Below are 25207 nucleotides of genomic sequence, written 5' to 3' on the forward strand. Positions count from 1 at the left end.
CTGAAAAAGATGCAAAGAAAAAGAATGTGAAAAAGTTAGAAATGAGAATGAAAGAAAGATAGGGCCTATAAAGAAAGAAAGAAACCGGGGAAAGAAAGAAAGAGCAAAAGAAAGAAAGAAAGAAAAGAAAAAAGAGCAAAAGAAAGAAAGAAAGAGCAAAAGAAAGAAAGAAAGATATAAAGAAAGAAAGAAACCGGGGAAAGAAAGAAAGAGCAAAAGAAAGAAAGAAAGAACTTAGAGCAAAAGAAAGAAAGAAAGAAAGAAAGAGAAAGAAAGAAAGAGCAAAAGAAAGAAGAAAGAAAGAAAGAAAGAAAGAAAGAAAGAAAGAAAGAGCAAAAGAAAGAAAGAAGAAAGAAAGAAAGAAAAAAAAGAAAGAAAGAAAAAGGAAGGAAAGAAAGAAAGAAGGAAGGAAGGAGAGAAAGAAATAAAGAAAGAAAGAAAGAAAGAAAGAAAGAAAGAAAGAAAGAAAGAAAGAAAGAAAGAAAGAAAGAAAGAAAGAAAGAAGGAAAGAAAGAAAGAAAGAAAGAAAGAAAGAAAGAAAGAAAGAAAGAAAAACAATTGTTTAATGTTTGAATGTTGAAAATTTTTCAAAATGTAAAGCAAAGAGATAAAAAAAACCAGAAGCAATGAATGATATATTATTTCTTCACCATTTTTCCATTATTAATACTTTTCTTATTTTACCGTCCCATTTCTTATTTTTCTTTTACACATTTTAAATGTTCTTCTTTCAATCTTTCTTTTGCTGCCTTTTATCTTTTTTTACGTTTGTTATAGGCCTACTTAGGAAGAAATGAAATAAACAAGAAAGCAATGAAATAATTGTAGAACCAAGAAAGAAGAAAAATAAATAAAAACAGGCAAGAAAGACTGCATGTAGTGGGAAAAATGAAATGAGATATATGAGGAAATGAAAAGAAAGAAAATAAGGCGAAAATACATAAAACACTGAGAAAATGCATGCACTTGTTTTTGTTTGTTTTTTCAGATTAAAATATATTTATTACTTTGTTTTGCCAAACTTGAAACATACTGGCTAAACCCTAATCCTAATGAAAGTCAAATTGTAAAATTTCGTCAGTTTTTGGAAATAATGGCTAAAAACATGCGAATTTTAGAGTGTTTTTTTTTGTTTGTATTCTGCACAACCAAGTCTGAAGACTTAATGTAGGCCTACTAAGACTAATTTCAAGTTGAACTTGGTTCTAATTTTTGGAAAACACGCTTTCTAATTTTTTTCATAACCAATTTAATATCAAAAATAACATAAAATGTTAAAATTATGAGCTAAATCTTATTGTACTCAAAATTGTGTATGTAAGAAAATAAGCAAACATTTCCTCTCAAATTGTAGAAATATTAGAATTTTACTTTTATTTATTAATTTATTTATTAATCATTAATATTACCAGTTAAGATTGAACTGTTTTATTTGGAAAAACAAGATAATTCCACTAAAGTGCTGTTTTTTTCTGGAGTATGGAGTATGCTATTAAAGGAGTGTTTCGTGATCCTAGTATCCTCTTTTTATGACATTTTCAGTACATATCCACGAAAAAAGCCTATTCCCAAAATTTCAGTTGATTCCGATTTTGCGTTTGCGAGTAATGCATGATTATGTGTATTACACTGCTCCATATGGTCATGTTTTTTATACTGGGCACCTAAAAAGGGCGGCTCTGTTGCATTCTTACTCATCAAGACGTGTTTACATGCATGTAGCTTGTTTATTTGATATTTATTATGAGCTTGTTCAGTACTATTGTTTTCCTTAGACATTGGTCTTTCAATTTCTGAAACAAAAATTAATCATTTTCATTTGTACTAATTACTGTAACTCGTTAAGTCTACTTAGTCAGGGGTGGCTCATGTGGTGGAGGATCATGTGGTGGAGGATCACAATGCTGTACAATGGTGATCCTCCGCCACATGATCTTCAATAAACATTATTGATGGATTTCTACTTTTTTCTGTACTTGATCTCAGCCAAGTGATATCATGTTTTATTCATTGCCTCAGTATTTGTTAATTAGACAATTAAAAATTACTAATTACTTGTTGCTACATTAATAAAGTTCGTTGACCTCTATGTATTTAATAGGGATTTAATGTAGGCAACATTCAAAAGGATGCTACGGACAAACGAAACATGATAAAAGGCTCAAATTTCTTAAGCCGACCTTGGTTGTGATCCTCTTTACTTCAGTAAACTAAAAACTAGTAAAACATAGACAGTTTGCGACAAATCTGAAAGAGCGCCCTCATGCTCAATTTTGATCCAAAAAGTCCATTTTTACGAAAACGCTTTGTCGAATTCTCTTTTAACTTTCAAAACTGGATTGTTGAGCTTGTTGTACATCTAGTTACATGCCTCAATCATGAAAATGTGCATCTCCAGTGCCAGATAAGGGGTGTTTTAAAGAAATTTATATAAATATTGACAGATTGTTGACCACCCTGTATCTACATAATTGAAGTACTTGATCGCTAAAAGTTCCATATGGCTAGGTGGGCAATTAAGTTAACTATATTAAACATGTCTCAAAGCTTTACATTATCAATGTACGTCGAGGGTGACACCCTAACTGAATTAATATTTTCATTCTTATTTTGCTTGTTACACCCTGTATATTATATGGGTCACCCTGTATAATTACTCCCATTGTATGGTTTCTGAAATCGTCTGAGTATATGCTCTCAGAATATATACTTTTATTGGGTTCTAATGTAAACTTTTGAAGTTATAGTACCAAACCTGTAAAAGCATGTGATTTATTTGAAAAATACACATGCAACGTAACTGGTGCCCAACATAAAAAACATGACCATATAGACAATGCGTTGTAATTTCGTTCTGGTGCACCCGAACGAAATTCAAATTTCACGATATCTTTGCAAAACGAATTAATCTGCAAGAAATATTTTGTACATAAACATTAGGGAGTGTTCATTAATACTTTGGTAGGGGGGGCTGGTCTTCCTCCAATTTTTCGCTTGAAAACTTTTTTGACCCCCCCTTGATGGACCGCTAAACTTTTTTGACCCCCCTCTTTTGACAGACAAAACTTTTTTGACCCCCACCCCTAACCAACATTATACTTAAAGGAGGATTTCGTGATCCTAGCATCCTCTTTTATGACATTTTCAGTAGATATCCACGAAAAAAGCTTATTTCCAAAATTTCAGTTGATTCCGATTTTGCGTTTGCGAGTTATGCATGATTATGTGTATTACACTGCTCCATAGACAATGTGTAGTAATTTCGGTCCGGTGCACCAGAACGAAATTCAAATTTGGCGATATTTTTTGTTGTCTTTCAATGTTTATTAGATTTTTATTATGAGAAAAACAATTATCAACAAATTACAATAATCACAAAAAAAAATTTAAAAAACAACAGCTTTCATTTGGCGATATTTTTGCTAAACGAAGTAATCTGCAAGAAATATTTGGTACATAAACATTAGCCAGAGGTATCCAGTGGTGTAAAAATCTCAACTTTTTTTGGGAAAAGTGGGGGGATGAGGCTGTGGATCATGAAATGCCCCTTTAATAATAGTGTTCTTTCCAGCCAGTGGTGTGATATCTATGTCACATTTGGCCAAATATGAGATTAATTTGGTCACACGCAAATGTACACAGGTATCAGTTTTGGCCCCCAAATACCGTGGCACCTGGGCCTGTGCCCACTCTGCCCTGTGGTAAATCTACCTGTGGGCCTATGTGTACAAATTAATTTTGCAATGAGAAATATAGTAAACTGAAGTGTGCAGTTTACGTGCAAAGAAATCCAATTTATTTGCAATATTTTCTTGATTTAGTTGTATTTTGATTGGTACATAGTATACAAATACAACATGTTTTGAGGGGAAGTAGGCCTAGTCAAAACTACTGGTCCCGAGGTGTTGGATGATTTGACTACTTCCCGACGCGTCAGCGGAGGGAAGTAGTCAAATCATCCAACACCTCGGGAACTTAGAACGAAATTACAACGCATTGTCTATGGAGCAGTGTAATACACATAATCATGCATAACTCGCAAACGCAAAATCGGAATCAACTGAAATTTTGGGAATAGGCCTTTTTCGTGGATATGTATTGAAAAATGTCATAAAAAGAGGATACTAGGATCACGAAATACTCCTTTAATTAATACATAGATATGTGTACACTAAGTGCCATCATTTTTTCAAACAAAAGCGCTGAAAATCCAAACTTGCCCATGTTAAAAATGATATAGAGGGTCTCAATGCGCGCGAAGCGCGCAAAAATTTTGGGTTTTAAAGCGGAAAACTTTTTTGGCCCCCCCCCCTTTTCTACCACCTAAAACTTTTGGTCCCCCCTCTTTTAAGGTCCAAAACTTTTTGGCCCCCCTCCTTTTACCAGCCCCCCCACCAAAGTATTTCTGAACACTCCCTTATGTAGCCAGAGGTTTCCAGTGATATAAAAATCTCAACCTTTTTTTGAGAAAAGTGGGGGGATGAGGCTGTGGATCACGAAATGCCCCTTTTTTTTAATTGACAAAAATGTGGGGGACTCATCAATCTGTAAAATCTGAAGAGATTATTATTTTCTGACGCATCCCTTATTGAATTAACATGATTGATTGGGTACATACCACATAATTCTTGTCGATAATTTCCATGTGTTGGTTGAAAATAACCCTCATATTTAGGCCTAAGATTAAAAATAAATGTTATTTCAACATGTTTTCACGTGTTTAGATTTTCATGATTCATAAAAAAATGGAAAAAAGCATGATTGAAAATAACTTCCGCCTAGTAACGCCGAACAATTTATGTATTCATACGCTAATGAAACGCGAAGTTTTTACTCATAGTCCCACATTTCCCTTTAAAATAATAAAAAACATTAAACATACATCTAAAAAACATGATCACGAAAAGGTACAAATATTTGCTCCAGTATTTCACAATTTTTATTTTTGCCCATGAAATATCTGGCACTACATCATGTTAACTTCACCGGAAGCCGCATCACAATAATATAAATTGGTGGGCAACATGTAAACATGGTGGTGGTGCGATCATTTTCATGACTTTTTGTACAACAAATCAGTCGTGCAAGTAACTGATTGCAGTTAAACAGAAATGTTTGATATGTCACAGTAACAAGAAGAACGTCTTAGCCGTATACCCGACATATTTATACAATGAGTAAGCTCTTCATGCTCCTTGAGAATTTAGTTAAGCTTAAAAACATGAAAAAGCTAGTACAGTAGTTAAATTTTAAACAATTACAAAAGCGGATAGGCCTATGCCACAGTCTAGTAAAAGGACATTAATATAGCGGGTTATAGGGTTAAAGTCATAATGTACGATCTTATATGAATTTGGTTAATTTTTTTCAAACCTGATTTTTTGGCATATTTGACAATTTGTAATGTTTACACATGTCACAACTTGCACCTAAATGGAATCAGCCAAATTTGTTGTGTTTGTAGGTAAACAGAGCAAAGTTCGACATAAAGTCATAATTCAAGAAATTACGACTTTTGTCCTCCCATAGAACTGCGTGTTAAACGGCCAAAATAACAAGCAGTGTTTCTTTCACATTACCTTGTTATTTCAGCTCAAAATGGACAGAAACCATTCCCGATAATTATTACTAGTATTATTTCAGCATTTTTAGTATATATGACAAATTTAAAATTGGAAGGAAATCGTACATTTAAGTCGTTAAAAAGGAATGGATGGAACAACCCTGACCGAGAGAATGTTCATTATGTTGTTAAAAAATATAGACCACTTGTCTTGATGACATAATAATTGTTTATCAACAAAGGCGAGGGACTGGTCTATCGATATGCTTGATTGAACGAACCGCTGCACTGGAACTTCAATGTCTTTCTTGTACTATATGAAATCTGGTGGGCGATTTAAAATGCACATACCCTGAGCAAACTACAATGTGTACGCACACTGCAGGGCATAGGAACGCTGTCAAAGCCTAGGCCTAGGGGCAACCTTGTGAAATCCCTATAGTATTGGTTTATACAGAGCCTTTCAGTTCCAGTCAATGTTCTCCGCACAGAAAACGCCTAGATTTGATTTTCCTTTTGTAATTGTATTGCTTACATATTTCCCAGCTTTTCTTGTATAAGTGGACCAAGTCCACATACGATGTGTAATTTTACTGTAAACACATTCTCACTTGGCAATTTGGTACCACGTCCTAGACTAGGTCCGAGACTACCTCAATGAGGTGGTCTTTATGTTACATTTCGCGTTTTCATTCAGCATTTGATGTGACTCAATGTAAGATAGAGTCCACGTCCTGGTACCAAACAGGCATAGTGAGAACGCTCCCTATATATAGTAATGTGTTTTCTTACCCTTGTTTAACACAGGTTGCAACAAAAGAAAGCGAGACGATGAGCAAGAAGTTGAAAAAAAGGTTGTCCAAGAAGGCATGTCATGGTGGAACTGTCTAATGCTAGATGTCCCCTATTCAAACACCCGACCACAAGCTGTACCTGTCCACAGACAAATGCAGCAACAACAGATGTTGTCTACCTCGGCACATGCACAAAACTCACAAGTAGCGATGTCGCCACAGACTGGAGAGGCTCTCAAAAAGTGAGATGTGACATCATCAGATAGAAGACAGTGGACTAGCTAGTATTATGTATGATGAGTGCATTGTATTTAGTAGTTGTTTATTTTTTATAGTTTGATGAAGCTGGTCTTCACAGATTTTAGAAAACATTTTTTTAATATAAAATCTTTTCATTAATGGGTGTCTGATCAGATTGCAACTTCAACTTGTATATTGAACTCTACACATGTAGACTAGTCATTAACCCATTATATGGGTTTGATTTCTTATGGTACAAAAAGCCATCATCACCAGGCCTGTCATCACTCTTTCGATCCCAAATCTGTTTTTACTTACCAGTACTCTCTCCCGGCCTAATTTATTTATGTATTCTAACAACTGGATTTGCAAGTAACAATTCTGGCCTGATTTATTTAATGTATTCTTATGACTGGATTTGTAAGTAACAATGGAAGATGATGAGGTAGACTTTGAGTGTGACTGCGAGGATTGCATATCACAAAAGCCTACACAACCATTGGCTAGCGACTGCTGTGGCAGTGGATGTCAACCCTGTGTGAATGACCTATACGACGCTGACATTAAAGCATGGAAAAAGGCCTGTTTTGGTCGACATCATGACACACAAGTTGATCATAAGGTAATTAACCATAGATTTTTAAATAATTAAACATAGATCTGGGAAAGTTGTGTGTCTATGCCTTCTGAATATGCTTGAATCATTGAATGTCTGATGTTGGACCAATGTTTTTGACATTTTGGTTGTAGTGAAAAACCAGTACGGTAAGTAAAATACTGCCAAATTATAACCCTTGAAGGCAAATAACAAGAAAAGTTGACCAAATATGAAGTAAAGATAAGAATTGGTAAAGGCATTGAATTTGTTAAAAGAACTTTAGCAATGGCCAGTATTTTGAGTGAAAATGAGCTTGATTTTTTTTAAAACGGTTATCACACTAAAAATATTATCTGCGCATTAAATTTCACCCTTGATTGTTCCCATACCAGTACAAGGTATTCATGTATTAATTCTTCTCAAATCTTTTGAAAATGTTGTTTCCAGGGACCAGAGACCAAAGTGATAGAGACAAATTCCTTCAAATCTTTCCCACTAGAAGACATCAAATGTGAGTCTTCAGATACTTGGTGCTATAAGTTCAGTATACCAGATAGAGGCAGCTTAAACTTGGATGTTGGACAACACCTAGTTCTCAGGTAAGGTCAAAGACATAAGATAAGGTACTTCATATTGAGGTCCTTGGTATCATCCAAAGATTCTTTGAGATAAATTATACCAGCCATTTGGATTCTGTAAGCAAAAATGTGTATCACACCGTAGCCATACTACCATGTCGTTGTTTATAGCACCCAAACAAAACGCATCCTAGGCCTAAAATTTCACAGGGGTTATTAGAAAAATATGAGCTTTTCACATGATACCAAAATCTGTATTTTGATGGGGTAAAGTAGCGAAGTGATGCTGCCAATTGGGTCATGCACCAATAATGCTTTTAATAGTTTTAATATAAAATTCCACATTTTGTGTCTTTTGCACTTTGCAGAGCTCAAGTTGAAGGTCGATTTATCACCCGCCAGTATACACCAGTAAGTCCTTTGAAGGCCAGGGGCTACTTTGATATGCTAATTAAGGTAATTAATAAGTACAGTCCTACACTGTTTTCTTGTTTCTATCCTCTTCGGGCCCTGTGGCCCATAAGGCTGCAAGTCTTCTCCTCCAGCCGTCCCTTTCTCTAGCTACTGGCTTGGCTTCGCTCCATGACCTCCACCCTAATTTCTTCCTTTCTTTTTCCACTGTCCGCCTCCATGTTGTCTTAGGGCGACCAACTTTCTTTCTGCCTTCTGGAGCCCAGGAAAGTCCTACACTGAGTACATTACAATGTGAGCAGGGTCAGAATTTCGGCGTGAATCAGAGAATCGATTCTTGCAAAGAAACAGATTTGCATGAATCAAAGTTGATTCCCGCAAACGTTTGTAGTTTACACAGAAGTTGATTTGCGAGAATCAAATGATTCCCGCAAATTTATTCTGCAAGAATCAAGTTTGATTCTCGCACTGTGAAACAAAATTCTGACCCTGTGTGAGGGTTCAAATTGAGAACTTGCCAGTTGGTAAGTGCACTGTGTAAGTTGAATTTTGAGCCATGGTGAGGCACGTATAAAAGTGACATGCATGTGGGGCCAAAACTTTCAACAAGCGGATCTTTTTTGGGAGAAATGATGTAAAACCATGTACAAGTCTTTCAGAAGCAAATTCTCAAAATTGAGGTCTTTCTTTGCTATCATCCAATAACATGACAACAATAATGAGCAAATAAGCTACTTAATATGTACATTTGATGACGACACACAGCATGAGCAATATGTCTTTTCAACCCAATTAAAACCAAAGCATGAAATAATTTCCCCCAACTCTTCAGCATCATGGACAGTGCAAAGTTCAAATGTGTAAGAGGCATCATTACCACAATGAACTTTTGCACAGTCAAAAACTGAGAGAGGTACTTTGGCAGATGAAATACATTGAAGCTTAAAAATAAATAAATCTCTTAAGGGATGGGGGTATGAACGTTTTGACAGTATTTATTGTGGGACATGAGAGCACATCAGACATATCGAATTGCATTCTGAATACGAAGAATGTCCTTCTGATATCAAATAATTTTGATTTTTTGAAATTCACAATGTAATATACACATTTTATGGCAAATGATTAAAAATTGATATTTAACAGTACTCGAAGTAAACTTTATAAATCTGATGATTTATACTTAAAGTGTATGTAGGTGGGATGAAAAGCCGACGATCAATTGAAGATATGGATTTTTTTCCCAAAACACCAAAAAAAATTAGGTCTTTTTGGGAAAAAAATCCATATCTTCAATATGAAAGGTCAAAATTTTCAATTGATCATCAGCTTTTCCTTCCAGCTACATACACTTTAAGAATATATCATTAGATTTATAAAATTTATTTCGAGGACTGTTATATATCCAAAATGTGAAAAATATCAAATTTTAATAATTTGTCATAAAATTTGTATTATATCGTGAATTTCAAAAATGAAAATTATTTGATATTAGAAAGACATTCTTCGTATTCAGAATGCAATTCGATATGTCTGATGTGCTCTCATGTCCCACAAAAAATGCTGTAGAAACGCTCAAAACACTCATTCCAGAATGTTTTTCACACCTTTCTCTTTGGGTCAACAATATGTGAATATATTGTCAAAAAATATTGTTCACACATTTCTCTGGCAACATCAAGACTGGCCTTTAAATTCAAGCAGTTTTGTTTACATATTTTGAGGTGACCGTGACATTGGTTGCTCAAAGTCCACATGATCTCATTTGCTAGCAATTTCCTATATATGATTTCTGAATGGGATTTGAAAAGGTCTATACTTGCCCCCAACAGCATCTACATATCCAGTTTCATGTAAATTGGTCATTGCTCTGTATAGTAGTAAATGCATGAAAAGTAAATTTGAATGTTTGTTACGAATGAATGTAGAGGGACGGCTAGATTTAATGAACTGCTAGTCGCAGGTAAATAAACTTGTAGTGTTGTGAACTAGATTTAAATTATCATTTGATGTCCAGCACATGAATCTCTTCATTCTTGTTATGTTTTTTTTTTATAGTTGTATAATGATGGCATCATGTCCAAGTATATAAGAGAGTGGAAAGTTGGTGATATGGTGGAATGGAGAGGTCCATACAGCAGTTATCAATATCAACAAAATAAAGTAAGAAATAGTGATTCCATACCAAAAGAGATTACAGTGTAAATATTAAAATGAAAGCACAAAATGTGATGCAGCCCTACCAGAGGTCCCTTTTATTATGGTCTCTGAAAATCAGTATCACCCAAGATTTTCATCTGGGCAGGCTGGACATTGGTTGACATGTGTTTTTGGCCAGGGTAAAAAGGTAGAGCTAAGTGTGATGAACGCCTGCTTACTAGCCACACATACATGATAACATGACCACACAGGGATGTTACTGGATAAGACCAGTTTGGTGATTTTTTACTAAAATGCGGGGACTTCACCCCAAATGGGGACGTCCCCATTTGCAATAATAGGCGTACGGGGTCCCTCTATTACTGAAAAGGCCAAATATGGCATTATCACAACTGGAGACTTCCTTCAAGTAGGAGTAGGTCCCCGATTGTACACACATTGAAAGCCCCAGATGTGTGGAATTTTGCACAAAAAAGTCCCCAGTTGGAATTTTTTTTGAATGTGTGTCACCCAGTTGGTCACTCAAGCGGGAGGGGGTGTACACACACAGGTGTCTGAAATGGCACACTGCGTTCATTCATTTCAAATTCTTACTTGCTACTTGAGCTAGCGGTGTTTTTTACTAAAATCCGGGGACTTTACCCCAAATATGGCATTATCACAACTGGAGACTTCCTTGAGCTAGCGGTGTTTGTGCTCAAATATTGAGAAAAATAAAGCCCACACTCTGACTCAGGGAAATGTATGGGTTCAATTTGTAAGATCCCAAGGCTCATTGTAATGGGTTTTAGTTGTCCCCGGGGGTACTTAGTACAAATGACCATACGGGGACGTGCTGCTAATATGGGTAGCATTTTCGGCCTTTTGGTATATCAATGACCCCTTTTCTAAGCCAATTTTGGTATATGAATGGGTCCTTTTTTCAATTTTGCCTCAATCTAGCCAAAATTTCAAATTTTCAACAAAAAAATGAGAAAATTTGTAAAAACTAAGACAATTTGGGTTCAATTTGGCCGAGAATTTTGACTTTTGGTATATCAATGGGTCCAAATTTCTTGAAAAATTGGTATATTTATGGGTCCACTTTCAAATTCTCAGCGGCACGTCCCTACCAAAACCAAATTGAGTACCCCCCCAGGTAGTTGTCCCCCATGTGCATGATTTTCAATTGATGGCGAGAAACTTACTCAATTCAAGTACCTTGCCGCTACCATCACAGAGGATGCAAGATCAGTGCAAGAAATAAAGATCATCTAGATAGTCCTTATAGTTACTTGGCAAATTAACTTTGAATTTCATTGTGCGTATGTAATTTACATCTTTGGCCTTGCTTTCATTTTTTTACTTCGCTAACTCTGCATCTGGCACAATTGGAGTTAGCAGAGCCAAACACCAACAAAGTGGTCAATTATGAAGAAGATGGATAAATCGATAACTACAATTATGGAAATATAAAAGTGACCAGTGTTTTTTTACTCATTTCCTATAAAATCAATAAACTTTATGTGAAAAGACCTGAAGGCTTGGGTCTAACAAATCTGGATTCAACAGCCTCAAGCATAACACTAGGGTACATCTCCCATGTCGATTGTTGTGCATTAGGCCAAAAAAAAAAAAAGTTTGTTTCCTGTAGCGCGCGCATTTAGTTTTGACAGCTCATTTTGCGCATTTGATTTTTTTTGCTTAAAAAGGAGAAAAAAAACCCAGAAAATCGCAAAAAAATAATATAAAACACTACTGGAGAAAACATTTGCACATTACATAAACGCGTGTAGTGAAAAAGTACTGGAGAAAACATCACAAATTTTTTTAAATACCTTTTTTAATTTGCAGGTTGAAAGGGGATCATAAAATTATTCTTGAATATGAAGAAATATGATTTTTTTGTGGGTGTCGGAGAAACCCACTGTAAATTCCCATTCCAAAAAAAAAAAAAAGTTCATTTCAAGGCATGGATTTAAAAAATAAATAAAAATAAAAAACGCATTTCGCATTTGACTTTTTAGACCTGCTACAGGAAACAAACATGTGTTTTTTTGGCCTTATATACGGGGACCAAAATAGTATGCTTTCATCATTTATCAAAAGGTTGCAATCAATCCATGATATTGGCATCTCTAAGCATTTCAGCATTGTTTTTGTTTCTTGGAGGCATTGTCTTTTTTAAAGACATTTCTTGTTGTTTCTATTTTCTAGTATACCCACTTAGTGATGCTAGCAGCAGGGACAGGGATAGCACCAATGCTTCAGGTCATCCGACATATCGTCCACAACGAAGAAGAAGACACATTTGTACGCTTACTATATTGCTGTCGGACTTACAAAGATCTACTATTACGAGCGGAGATCAATCAGCTGACCGCCTTTTGGAATTTTACTGCTTTATACATTCTTAGCAAAGTAAGATATGCATGATAATTCCTTATTTTCAGGGGGAAAACGGCATCAGTTTCTTTATGAATTTCATGCGCTGGGAAGATTATTTTTACAGTAAATGACACTTTAGATCCTATAATTTTCACTCGATTTGAACAGCGATCACTCAATTCAACATTTTTATTGCAATAAATACGGTATTTTTCTCAATTTGGCCATTTTAGTGTGAATCTGTATTTATACTGAGATTTTGAGTTTGAATTTTAAACTGGGTTACCTGAATGGGTGACTCTATATGATATAATATACCACATACATAGATCCTTGTTGTTTGATTGGTTGATACCGTGCAGTGGCGTACCGTGGCCGCCCCAACCCGGGGGGCTGAAGAAGAAACAATTTTGCCGCCCCTTCCTTAACAGCCCGAAAAGGTTGACCCAATTTTTTTCACGGTCGTTTGAAAAAGTGAAGAGCAAAAAAAAAAAAAAAAAGGATTTTAGGCGCTAGCGCCCTAAAAGCAACCTTTTTTCAAAATTTTTTATGCTTTTTCAATTTTTGCCGCCCTTTTTATTTGCTAATTAGCTTTGCCGCCCTTCATTTTTGCCGCCCCTGTTTTTGCCGCCCCTTCTTCTTCCGCCGCCCCTTCGTTTTTGCCGCCCCCTACTTTGATCCCGGGGGGCTGGCGCCCCCAAAGCCGCCCCAAAATACGCGCATGCAGTGTCATATGGCATGAAATAGTTAACTATTCTTGAGTTGAAAGGTTGTTCCCATGGTAGCGGGAAATAGTAGTACTATTCCCCGGGAGATAGTAGTGCTATTTAGCAGTCAAGTTAGCTCAATTGATAAAGTGTTCGACTATGGTGCGAGAGGTTGCTGGTTCGAACCATGGTGGTGCCTAGTACGCTCTTGTGGAAAAAATTGAGTTACATTGAAATTCCCCTGGACAAGCAACTTCCTGCTAATTTGTCTCGGACGAAACTCGGGGAGCTGATCCTGGTTTCGAAGGGTATTTGTGGAATGTCTAGAGTGTGCGCTCTCAAAGCAGCAAAGTCCCTGAATTGTTGTTTAATGGTTTATGGAATGATGTGAGGCCATAGTGGTCAGCGACAACCTGTAAAGTGTGCTGAGGCTTGTGGATCAACGTCTAGGCGTTGTGCCTGTGCGTAGCACACTATAAATCACTGCACTTTTTTTAAATTATTTTTTTTTAATTTCCCGCTGCTATGGCAACAACCTGTCTGACTGTATGCACTGCCTTACGCAGAGATGACGCAAACCATAAGCACACCAACTCACTTTTGGCTTGTGTGTGACATTTCCGAAAATAGTGGTTTCTTGTGTAGATATTTGCTAAGAAAATCTATGTATGAGGTATATGAAACAAATATTGACTGCCCTTTAGTCGGTGAATGGTCAAAACTGTTGCTCCTCATGATCTCAGAACAATACTATTTTCTCTCCGTCGAGCCGATCAATCGATACAAATCGCTGAGGCAAAAACGATGTCGCATTTGTGAGTTGAAGAAATCTCAACTTCGCCATAAGATAAGTCTTAGTATAAGCACACACTGGTCATGGACTCATCGCATCAGCAACAAAATTGCTCAAAATGTTGTCATCATTTTCTCTCTAATCTACAGGAGGATGAATCTAACTGTCATGGTGCATTTGGTGAAGATCACTATTTTGGACGACTTGACGAGACACTAGTAGCAAAGGAGCTACCACCAAACACCAGCAAGTGTCAAGCACTGATATGCGGTAATGAAATCTTTTGATAAAGACATGATCAAATATCTAAGGAAGTTAGATTTTCAAGGTGACATATTTAAGTTTTAAGAAAACTCATATGTGTACATCCATATCAAATTGATGCACTTGTGGCTGCTACATGTGTCTCATTTCACATAATAGCTAGGAACAAATGCCAGACTCATCTCAAGTGGAGGTCACTTCAAATCATCAGTCACATGGTTTAGGAATACAGAGAACATTCCTTAATCATGTGACCTGGGATGATTGAAGTGACCTCCACTTGAGATGAGTCGGGTATTTGTTCCCAGCTATTATGTGAAATGAGACACATGTAGCAGCCGACAAGTGCATCGTTTTAATATGGATGTACACATATAGCAAACTCAAGGAATTCTTGAAGAATCACAATGTGTTGCCTTTAAAAGACACTACATTGTATGGAGCACAGTGTCATCCCCCCGATATCTTCATGGCAGAAATCGCCATGGTAGGTTGAATCCACAGCCATGCGTGGCCATTTTGTTCCGACCTTTGAGACGCATAATGAGCCGAGGGACATCCGACTAAGGCTACTGACAATAGCCTGGTAATTGACCTGGAAGTGTGTGAGTGAGCATGTATACGCCATGATGAGGTCAATGGTCATCTGCTTTTAGACTGCCTCCACGAGTGAGGGCAGCTAGCCTACGCTGCGCTATAGTTCGGCACATATAAAATCAGAATTTTTGTCAGTTTTTGAGTTCAAGACGCACGGTTCTTTCTCAAGACGCAATCTAAAGATCATCATATCCGTTCAAGTGGTTCAACACATATATTCAAGTGCAAGGAACAAAATCTGGCTTCGTTAGACTAAATAAATTACAGGAGATATTCATCATTTTCTACCCCGGTATCCAAAGATTTATCGTCTGAATATCAAATTGTGCATAGCACAGTCACGTGTATCGATCCCGGGTATTCATTTCAGTGTAATGTAATTATTAACTGGGCGATGTTGGTGTGTGGGGACTATCACAGGCTGTGGAAGTGCTCCATCTACCTTGAAGAAATTCACAAGAATTGTCCTGTGCATCTTCTTTTTTAGACTGATAAACACCATGTTTTGGGCCAAAATCTCACAATATCAATATGTTGTGTCAGTGTGCTTCGCATGCACTGGGCCGGTAAATACCAAAATAGCCTTCATTTGGGGCTAAAATAGTCAGAAATTTACATTTTTTCACACGTTTCCACCGCCATTGGTAACTCTGTGCTTGCCCAATATATTTTTCTTATAAGCATCCAAAGCATCCTTCGATACCCGTCATTAGCTTAGATTTTGTAGTATAATTCAAGATTTAAAAATCAGGATGTTAGTGTAATGAAGAGAGTTTTTAACAACTGAATTTAGTATTAGTGTAAATATTCTATATATCAGAATTTGTAAGTTGTGTAATTCAAGGACAGAAAAAGTTAGTGACAGGGTGATAAAGCTTTCCTAAATCCCTTTACAAAAGGAAAAGGTATATCACATTGTTGGAAGAAGCAGACTTGAAACAGGGTAGGCGACGAAAAAAACCCTGTTCTACAGGCGAATGGACCTTAGGGTCTGTTGATCGGTCAGGCTTTTTTTTCCTGGAAGCTAAAATTACCTGTAGAGCATTATGATCAGATGTTGATGTGATCAGTGACAAGATTTTAATGTTATGCTGGTCTACATTTATGTGACACTTTTTAAAGACTGGGCTAATGTTGGTTTCAAACTTTCCTGCCGCTTTATCGCTCAGTTAGTTTGCTTCACTGCGCAGTCGCACCAGAAGCCCTAGCGGTAACCAGCGGCAAGCTGATACATAGATCACTCCACCACTTCGCCCAAAGAGGCAGTCAAGTCAATTTGTGACGGCGCTGCTCTGACGCTTGAAAACAGAAAACAATTTTTGGAGTGCTGAGCGGCAAGATTGGGTTATTCCTTCATGTAATTTTACACGAAATTAGGGTTAGGGTTAGGATAAGGGTTAGGATTAGGGTTATGATTATGATTAGGGTTAGGATTAGCTTACACAAAATAATTACATGAAGGATCCACCCAAGATTGGCTTTCATGCCACTTGCAGAAAAGTACAAGCGGCATGATGAAGCATGAGTGGCAAGAGGCAAAAGTATGAATCCAGCAAAATCTTCAGATTCATAAAATCAATAACATAGCAGTAAGAATTGATGTTGAGTTCATGTTGGTGATTGTTGTACCCAGCAAACATATAATATGTTACAGAAAACATTGAAATGTTAAGTTATATAACAATTAACATTTTGAAAACTTGATACAAAATATTTTACCCTACTTATTTTACAAAATAGTTGGCAAATGTTTGCAATAATATTTTGACATCATTTTGAATCTGTTGTTGTGCTTTTTCATGGAAAACATTTTTAAAATGTTTTCAATCATGAGTCTTTCATGACTTTTATATAACCTGACATCTTATTAAAACATTTTGACCAAAACCCAAAACACATTTATAACACAAATGTACATTTAAAATTGTGTTTGCTGGGAATATAGACCATGTGGGCCCGCAGCATTCCGGGACCCGCAGTGATCTGGGGCACAGGCTTTTGGCCTGATGCACCATCTTATTCCAAATGCTGTTTACTGGTATAAAGGATAAGAAAAATGATAATCTGGTTAATGACAAGGAACAGATTAAAAGAGTGTAAAGATTAAAAGAGTGCAATTCAACTTTGATATTTTTTTCAAGACTGACTTTGTATGAAGGTTTGACTGTGTTGCAGTGTTGCAATCTTACCAAAATGTACTGCTACCAAGAAAACATTATTGGGCTATTCCATTTAAAATCCACACTACCCCTGTGGAAGATTTAGCTAAAGTCTTTCTCAGTGGGAGTATGAGTTTTGAATAGCATATCAAAACGTTTATAGCTGTGAGAGACCCTTTGCACACTGCGACTTATTTTTTGTTATCCTAATGGGCTATTCCAGGTGAAATGCATACACCCCTTGGAAAACATGACCTTGGTATTCCACACACGGAGTGTGAATCTCAAATTGGGTTACCTGAATGGGTGACTCCTTCTACCCCTGTGTGGGAGATTAAAGAAACGTCTTCCATATGGGGTGTAAGGATTTCGAATGGAATAGCCACTCATGTTCAACTTGAGAATAACATAACAGGAAACCGTCACATGGATGGGTTCTTATCAGTTTACCACACCCCAGAGTATCGCACTCTTCCCACAATTTCTTTCATTTCACTTTTCTGTACATGTATGGATTTTGATATCCAGTGCAACATGGGTCGATAGTGACAAAAAGTATCCCAAATGAACAGAGGACATCCAGATATTGCAAAATGTTATTTCTTGATATTTATCGATCTTGGTATAGCCACAGTCAATTCTCAACATGAAAACAAAGGGAACCTGTATTAAAGGCCCGTTCAGTGATTTGCTCATCCAGACGATCGTAAAAATCATCAAAATTCAGATTTTGGTACCTTTGTCTTTGTCATAAATGTGTTAACATAGCCTGTGAGTGGTTCAGCCGAAAGCCGTGTATTTAAGACAAAATAAGACACGAATCTGTAATTTAGATACTGACAGTATCTAAATTAGATACATGTATTTGAATGGGGCTTCAACTTCCTCAGTACTGCTGTTTTCTTTGTTTTCTACCAAATTTGTTATTTCAAAAATACCAAATGGCCAATTCCACCGTTACGGACGTTACAGATACATGCAACTTGCAACTTTTAAGTGAATAGCACACATGTTTGCTGTTAGGATAACACTTTATTTCTTAGTATGCTACTAGTACACACCCTAATGTTCAATATAATGAAGCAATTTTGTTTTGGCTTTCTTAGTTAATTAGCTACAGAAATTAGAAACGAGCGTTACGGACGTTACGTGAAAGTGCCTGCCTTTTTGACAGATGGTACATATCCTTAAATCTCCATTCAGTTCCATGTTTTCTTTTTTTCTTTTAACTATACTGAGCAAGCCCTGACTCCATTCTATGTAAACATGAAAAGTAAGTTTGAAATTAATACTCCTGTATCGTCCTACACTGTTGATTTAGTGTTACGGACGTAACATTTTATCTCAAATGTAACGTCCGTAACGTTTTTCACAATGAAAAAAAAACTGTCAAGGTACTTCCTCAGATTTTTTTCTTTACTATCTTGAAGTAGGTCTGACATTTATCTATGGAAGCATGGTTAGCAAATTTGAAATAAATGCTCCTATTTTGAGAAATATTGTTCCAAAATTTTGTTACGGACGTTACAAAAGGCACTTTTGGCGTGGAATTGGCCAAATGACAATTTGAATGACTTACCCTTCACTTTTAAGCAATTTATAAACAATTTTAATATTTCACTTGCGCTGGGATCACTGAATGGGTCTTTAAGTAATAGGAGTGTCATTTAATTTATTTAATTTAAATGAGGCGCTGCATCATGTTGCAGAGGATTATGGGAAGAGTAAGATATCTTCTCTGGCCACACCCTTAATGTTGCACACAGATTGAAATTTAAGGGACATTCACAGATTTTGTGGGGGTGGCCGACTTCAAGTTATAAAAATGGCCTTAGGCTATTTTCCGCCGGGGGCACTCAACTTTTGAAGTAATGGGTATGTGCATGTCAATATGCTTCTTTGCTGGAGTTGCACTTTTTGCTAACTCAATGCCCCCCTCCCCCATAATTTAGATCCAAACGGATCTACTCTCTCAACAAATGACCCCATATTCTGTACATTTTGGTCTCCCAATGCCAAAAACCATGCTCTCACACAACCTTATAGGCCCTACATGCAATGTTAAATTGGGGGGGGAAAGCAGGCTGTGCAATAATTATGTGTACCCCGGGGTTTGTGATTTCTCAAAATGGTCTGCCAAAATTAAACTTGTTCCTACCCCTTGGCCATGCCAAAAATCAAAAAATCTTTGTTTCTACCCCATTGACGTGCAAAACCTTTGCCCCCCCTTATATTTTGGGGAACCCGAATTTAAAACCTTTACAATTTTTAACGTTTACACCTTTTTAGGGCGTAATATAGAAATGGTGTTCAAAATAGCTGTGCCAAAAATTGATTGCCCCCCCCTTGACCTGCCAAAAATGTCTTGACCCCCTCTAAGCTGCCAAAAATGCTTGCTCACCCCCCCACACACACACCCTTTTGGCCTGTCCGTCTTTCCCCATCAGTGACGTATAAAGTGTGTACATATTGCTATTCGTCCTAAATCTTGACATATAAACTGTGCATTTTGCTATTCGTATTACGTCTTGTTTGAACGACCCAGCTGCGTGAAGCTACTACTATGCCAATAATCATGACAATAAAACGACCAGCGAGCTATATAGACGAATCCAACGAGCCAAGTCATGGTCAGGATTTGGTCGGCCATATTTGGGTACCCGCATGCACCAAACAGGTGTTGTGAGTACCCAATTGGGTGGATTAAACCCGCTTAAAATTCAATGTTAATCCTTTTGTGTTGTAAACTGTCATCATTTTTTTGTCTACGTGTCACACGGGTGATAGAATGCAGTTTATAATACCCTTCAAGGCCGCACCATCCCACATATTAGGTGGGATAGTTGCAGGGCTGTCAACTCTCACGCATTGGTCGTGACCCGTGAGTCTCACGCATTGGGTCAGTTTCTCACGGTCTCACGCCAAGGTAGTATAATTTATATTTATATTTCTTTTTCTTTTCTTTTTTTTTATCATTTTACAATATCCTTCATCATATTATATTTGTCATTCTATTAATCTTTGCCAATGTTCGTCTTTTTTTTTCTCTATTTCTACCTTTATTTTACGGCACTGTACCAATATCACCATAATTGCCGCAACGATGATGTTTTTTTATATAGACATACGTAACATTGCCCTATCTATGATACGGGTGCAATTACATTAATTTGAAGTAATAATAGCTGGTTGAAAATTGCTCATTCAGTTCTTTTTACTTATCATTTGCATTAGAAGCAATTCGATGTAAATACTGCATTTAAAAATCATTCTTCCTTTCTTGCCAAAAAGTTGTCACGTACTTTCAGACCCAAGCCATGACGCAAAACCAGGCATTAGCGATGTTTTTAATGACCACTCCCTAAATAAACAAATACATTTTTCTAATGTTTTTGCTAATCGTAAAGCCCTATCCTTTACATGTTTTTGTGTGAAATATGAAGTTAATACAACATTCCGTTCCAGAGTTATTGAGTAAAAACCTAAAACAGATGCAATATTTAGGATTTGACTCGGACAACCCAGGAAAAAAAAGGTTGGCACACTTTGCCCGTCTTTTGGTATATCTCTTCCCCCGCTCCCCCAAATCAATGTTGGACCAAGCCATGTTGTCAACAGGTCCGTGAGACCCTCCAACATTGAAGGCTGGGGAGTGGGGAAGGGTGAGATATAGGGGAGTCTGTACTTCACTTATATTGCATGCATGTTTCACTAGCCTCTCCAATTTTGATAGGGCACGCATTTCCATTGTTTAGTGCAAGTGTGCCAACTATTTTTTTCCTGGATTGTCTGAATCAATTCCAAAAATATCCATCTAATTTCATATTTTGGCTTATAAAATAAAAACCATAAAAGGTATGGCCACCAAATTTTCAGGGAATGTTCCACACATTGATATCAATATATGAAATCCATATTAATAAAAAATATTGTGAAATAAGGGATAAGTCAAAAGAATATTATATGATTGCCGATTATTTTCGTAGTTTAAAGCTATGATAATTCGTCCAAAAATATGCATCTAAATTCATATTTTGGCTTATAAAATAAAAAGCATAATAGGTATGGCCACCAAATTTTCAGGGAGCAATGCTCACATTCATATCAATATATAAAATTCATATTAATAATATTAAACTCTGATAAAATGCTATTAAAGATGCACGTATATAAATATACGCTCAACAGACGATATACAGTCAAAAAATCACACTTTTACGGCATTTGTTTCATTAACTGTATATTTATCATATAGCAGGTGTTGGCTGACATTGTGCTCCACGTTTAGTTCAGTTTTGGCCAGGATAAATGACTTCGAGAAAAAAAACGAATGATATACACGTCTGTAAAAGAAAAGAAAGTAATATTATATTAAAATTCTTTACTCTTCAAAGACGTGTATACCGTTCGTTTTTTGTCCCGAAGTCATTTATCCTGGCCAAAAACTAAACTAAATGTGGAGCACAATGTCAGCCAACACCTGCTATATGATAAATATACAATTAATGAAACAAAAGCCTTAAAATGTGATTTTTGGACTGTATATCGTCTGTAGAGCGTATATTTATATACATGCATCTCGAATAGCATTATATTATAGTTTAAGCCTGTTGAAGATACAGAGCTCTGTGGCGCAATGGTTAGGGCATCTGACACAGGCGCAGGTGCCAGGGTTCGAGCCCCAGAATATATTTATATTTCTTTTTCTTTTTTTTTTTTTTATCATTTTACAATATCCTTCATCATATTATTTTTGTCATTCTATTAATCTTTGCCAATGTTCGTCTTTTTTTTCTCTATTTCTACCTTTTATTTTACGGCACTGTACAAATATCACCATAATTGCCGCAACGATGATGTTTTTTATATAGACATACGTAACGATACAGAGCTCTGTGGCGCAATGGTTAGGGCATCTGACACAGGCGCATGTGCCAGGGTTCGAGCCCCAGAATATATTAATATTTCTTTTTCTTTTCTTTTTTTTTTTTTTATCATTTTACAATATCCTTCATCATATTATATTTGTCATTCTATTAATCTTTGCCAATGTTCGTCTTTTTTTCTCTATTTCTACCTTTATTTTACGGCACTGTACCAATATCACCATAATTGCCGCAACGATGATGTTTTTTTATATAGACATACGTAACATTGCCCTATCTATGATACGGGTGCAATTACATTAATTTGAAGTAATAATAGCTGGTTGAAAATTGCTCATTCAGTTCTTTTTACATATCATTTGCATTAGAAGCAATTCGATGTAAATACTGCATTTAAAAATCATTCTTCCTTTCTTGCCAAAAAGTTGTCACGTAATTTCAGACCCAAGCCATGACGCAAAACCAGGCATTAGCGATGTTTTTAATGACCACTCCCTAAATAAACAAATACATTTTTCTAATGTTTTTGCTAATCGTAAAGCCCTATCCTTTACATGTTTTTGTGTGAAATATGAAGTTAATACAACGTTCCAGAGTTATTGAGTAAAAACCTAAAACAGATGCAATATTTAGGATTTGACTCGGACAACCCAGGAAAAAAAGGTTGGCACACTTTGCCCGTCTTTTGTTATATCTCTTCCCCCGCTCCCCCAAATCAATGTTGGACCAAGCCATGTTGTCAACAGGTCCGTGAGACCCTCCAACATTGAAGGCTGGGGAGTGGGGAAGGGTGAGATATAGGGGGGAGTCTGTACTTCACTTATATTGCATGCATGTTTCACTACTAGCCTCTCCAATTTTGATAGGGCACGCATTTCCATTGTTTAGTGCAAGTGTGCCAACTATTTTTTTCCTGGATTGTAGATATCAAACTTTTTTGTTTTATTTCTCATATACCTGTATATTGATATTGTTTGTATATTTTTTTTTGAGAAACTTTGTGAGTGTAATACTGTCAGCAATGAAATATTGAAATACTATGACAATCATATTTGGTGTACTTGCCAACTATTTTTTTCCTGGATTGTAGATAGGTCTGCAGCAACTTTAACGTTAAAATTAACACTGCCAGCAGTTTTCCGATGCAATTTTTTTTATTCAAGATTATTCATGAGTGGTTAGACCGGCACCCAATAGAGTTCCACAAAAACACTTGCAAGTGATTCATGCCAACTAATAAAGCATTACAATTTTTAATTAAGTAGTAAAAACGAAAATTGAAAAATATGTATACTGATCCCAGAAAGTGAGCAAGGAGGTGGACGCGAAACGAATTATTTTTTTTATTTCAAGAAAACATTTTTTGTTCCTGAAATTTCCAAAATTTGGGTCGGCATTCATTTGTACAGGAATTTTCCCCAATTTGTTCATTATTATGTTTTGATGAATCCAAGTTGTGAAAATATTGGATCCAACACATAATAATGATAAAATTTGATGCTTTACGCCCAATATTTATTGGTCTCATAGCTCGACCAATAAATATGGGCTCAATCGATCCAATTTTATATCAAAATCTGGGTCGGTCGGGCCCGTAGAACAGGGTTTTCTTTTTTCGTCGCCTAATGTATATAGTATATGGACCTATGGGCATATCGTTCTTGAGTTGTTTCCAAAAAGGTCAGCGGTCAAATTTTGGGCTCTATGGGGTAATACGAACTCAAGCAGCTTCACAAAGTTTTCTCCCGGAACATACCCCCCCTTTGCCCCTCGCCCTGTGGGATCTTGACGCCGATAATATCTATAGGCATTTGTTGACCACTGTTTCATCAAATTTTTCAAAAGTTGCACCCTGAAAGTCATTTTCCCTTCCCCTTCCCACGTGACCCTTGTGGAAAAATCCTGGCTATGCCACTGCAATTAAGTTTTTTTTAAAGATCTGGGGAGTACGGAAGCTCTGAAGGGACATGACGAGATGACGACATAAATGATGACATATAAGTGACAACATAATTTTGAGATGATGAGATAAATCTCGAAATTATGTTGTCATTTATGTCGTCATTTATCGCGTCATCTCGAAATTATGTCGTCATCTCGAAATTATGTTGTCACTTATGTTGTCATTTATCTCATCATCTCGAAATTATATTGTCACTTATGTCATCATTTATGTCGTCAAGTCGTCAGCTCGTCATGTCCCTTTAGAGCTTCCGTAGGGGTGGGGTGTATGATAACACACGGGATTGTTGCATTTGAAAAATGACAAGCATTTAATTACCTTAATTAATTTCTGGCACTCCGTATTAAAGGATAACATCTTTTGACGTATCATAAACATGCGGCCATTTCCTTATATGAACACAACTAGATTCCTACTCATGCAGTGACCCTCTTTATGTAACCAAAATGACTATGACAACGCTGTAAATCTTCAAGCCATACCCCTAGCCCTACACCCTGGAGTTGACTTCTTAATGTTTTCGTTGGTCCCCCGAAGTAAGACTGAAAGGGTTCTATCGCGTGTAGGCCTACGGTTTTCCCAAAAAAATAGCAAGGGGAAATTCAGTGTGAACCCTTTAAAAAAAGGGGTGATGGACATTCGGTGAATGAGGGTCATTAGATGACACACAGTGACAACCCAGTGGCGGGGATACACTACTGACTATACATGTATGCCACTTTTCATTAAGGCCATACTTTCTGGTTAGCCGTTCCTGCCACAGTTCCACTTGCAATTGCCAAATCAGGTGAAAACTTGTAGGTGAGTAGTCATGATTGGATCAGAAGAAACCCGGGGAAGAAACTAGTCGTGACTGTCGTACATGTATTATGTATAAGGCGAGTGAAAGTCGATTCCGAGTTTATCGTCCCCCGCCCGCGTCACTTTTTGGTAACCAAAAACACCCGCGTCAAATTTTCAAAAATGCCAAAATAATTCATTATTTTCAAAGTATCAGTGTTTTCACCAGTTTTAGCAATTGGAAACACATAAATTCATAACTTGGAAGCAAAACGAGGCCCTTTTCTAACTTTTCTAGTCCCTACCCATATAAAAACATGTTTATAAATAACATGTATGAGTGTGGC

General features: G+C 36.7%; 1 protein-coding gene across 1 annotated transcript; it reads left to right on the forward strand.

Annotated features, from left to right (window-relative positions):
• Positions 1-5012: 5012 nt before the first annotated feature.
• LOC140146130 (NADH-cytochrome b5 reductase-like) lies at positions 5013-14729 on the forward strand. The gene is given in 8 exon segments (XM_072167887.1): positions 5013-5177; positions 6371-7219; positions 7643-7794; positions 8142-8184; positions 10243-10347; positions 12541-12744; positions 14361-14486; positions 14488-14729. Coding segments are annotated over 7 exon segments (894 nt in total). The 5' UTR covers positions 5013-5177; positions 6371-7027; the 3' UTR covers positions 14560-14729.
• The last annotated feature ends 10478 nt before the right edge of the window (positions 14730-25207 follow it).

This window comes from Amphiura filiformis, chromosome 2, assembly GCF_039555335.1.
Source record: "Amphiura filiformis chromosome 2, Afil_fr2py, whole genome shotgun sequence".
Taxonomy (NCBI): domain Eukaryota; kingdom Metazoa; phylum Echinodermata; class Ophiuroidea; order Amphilepidida; family Amphiuridae; genus Amphiura; species Amphiura filiformis.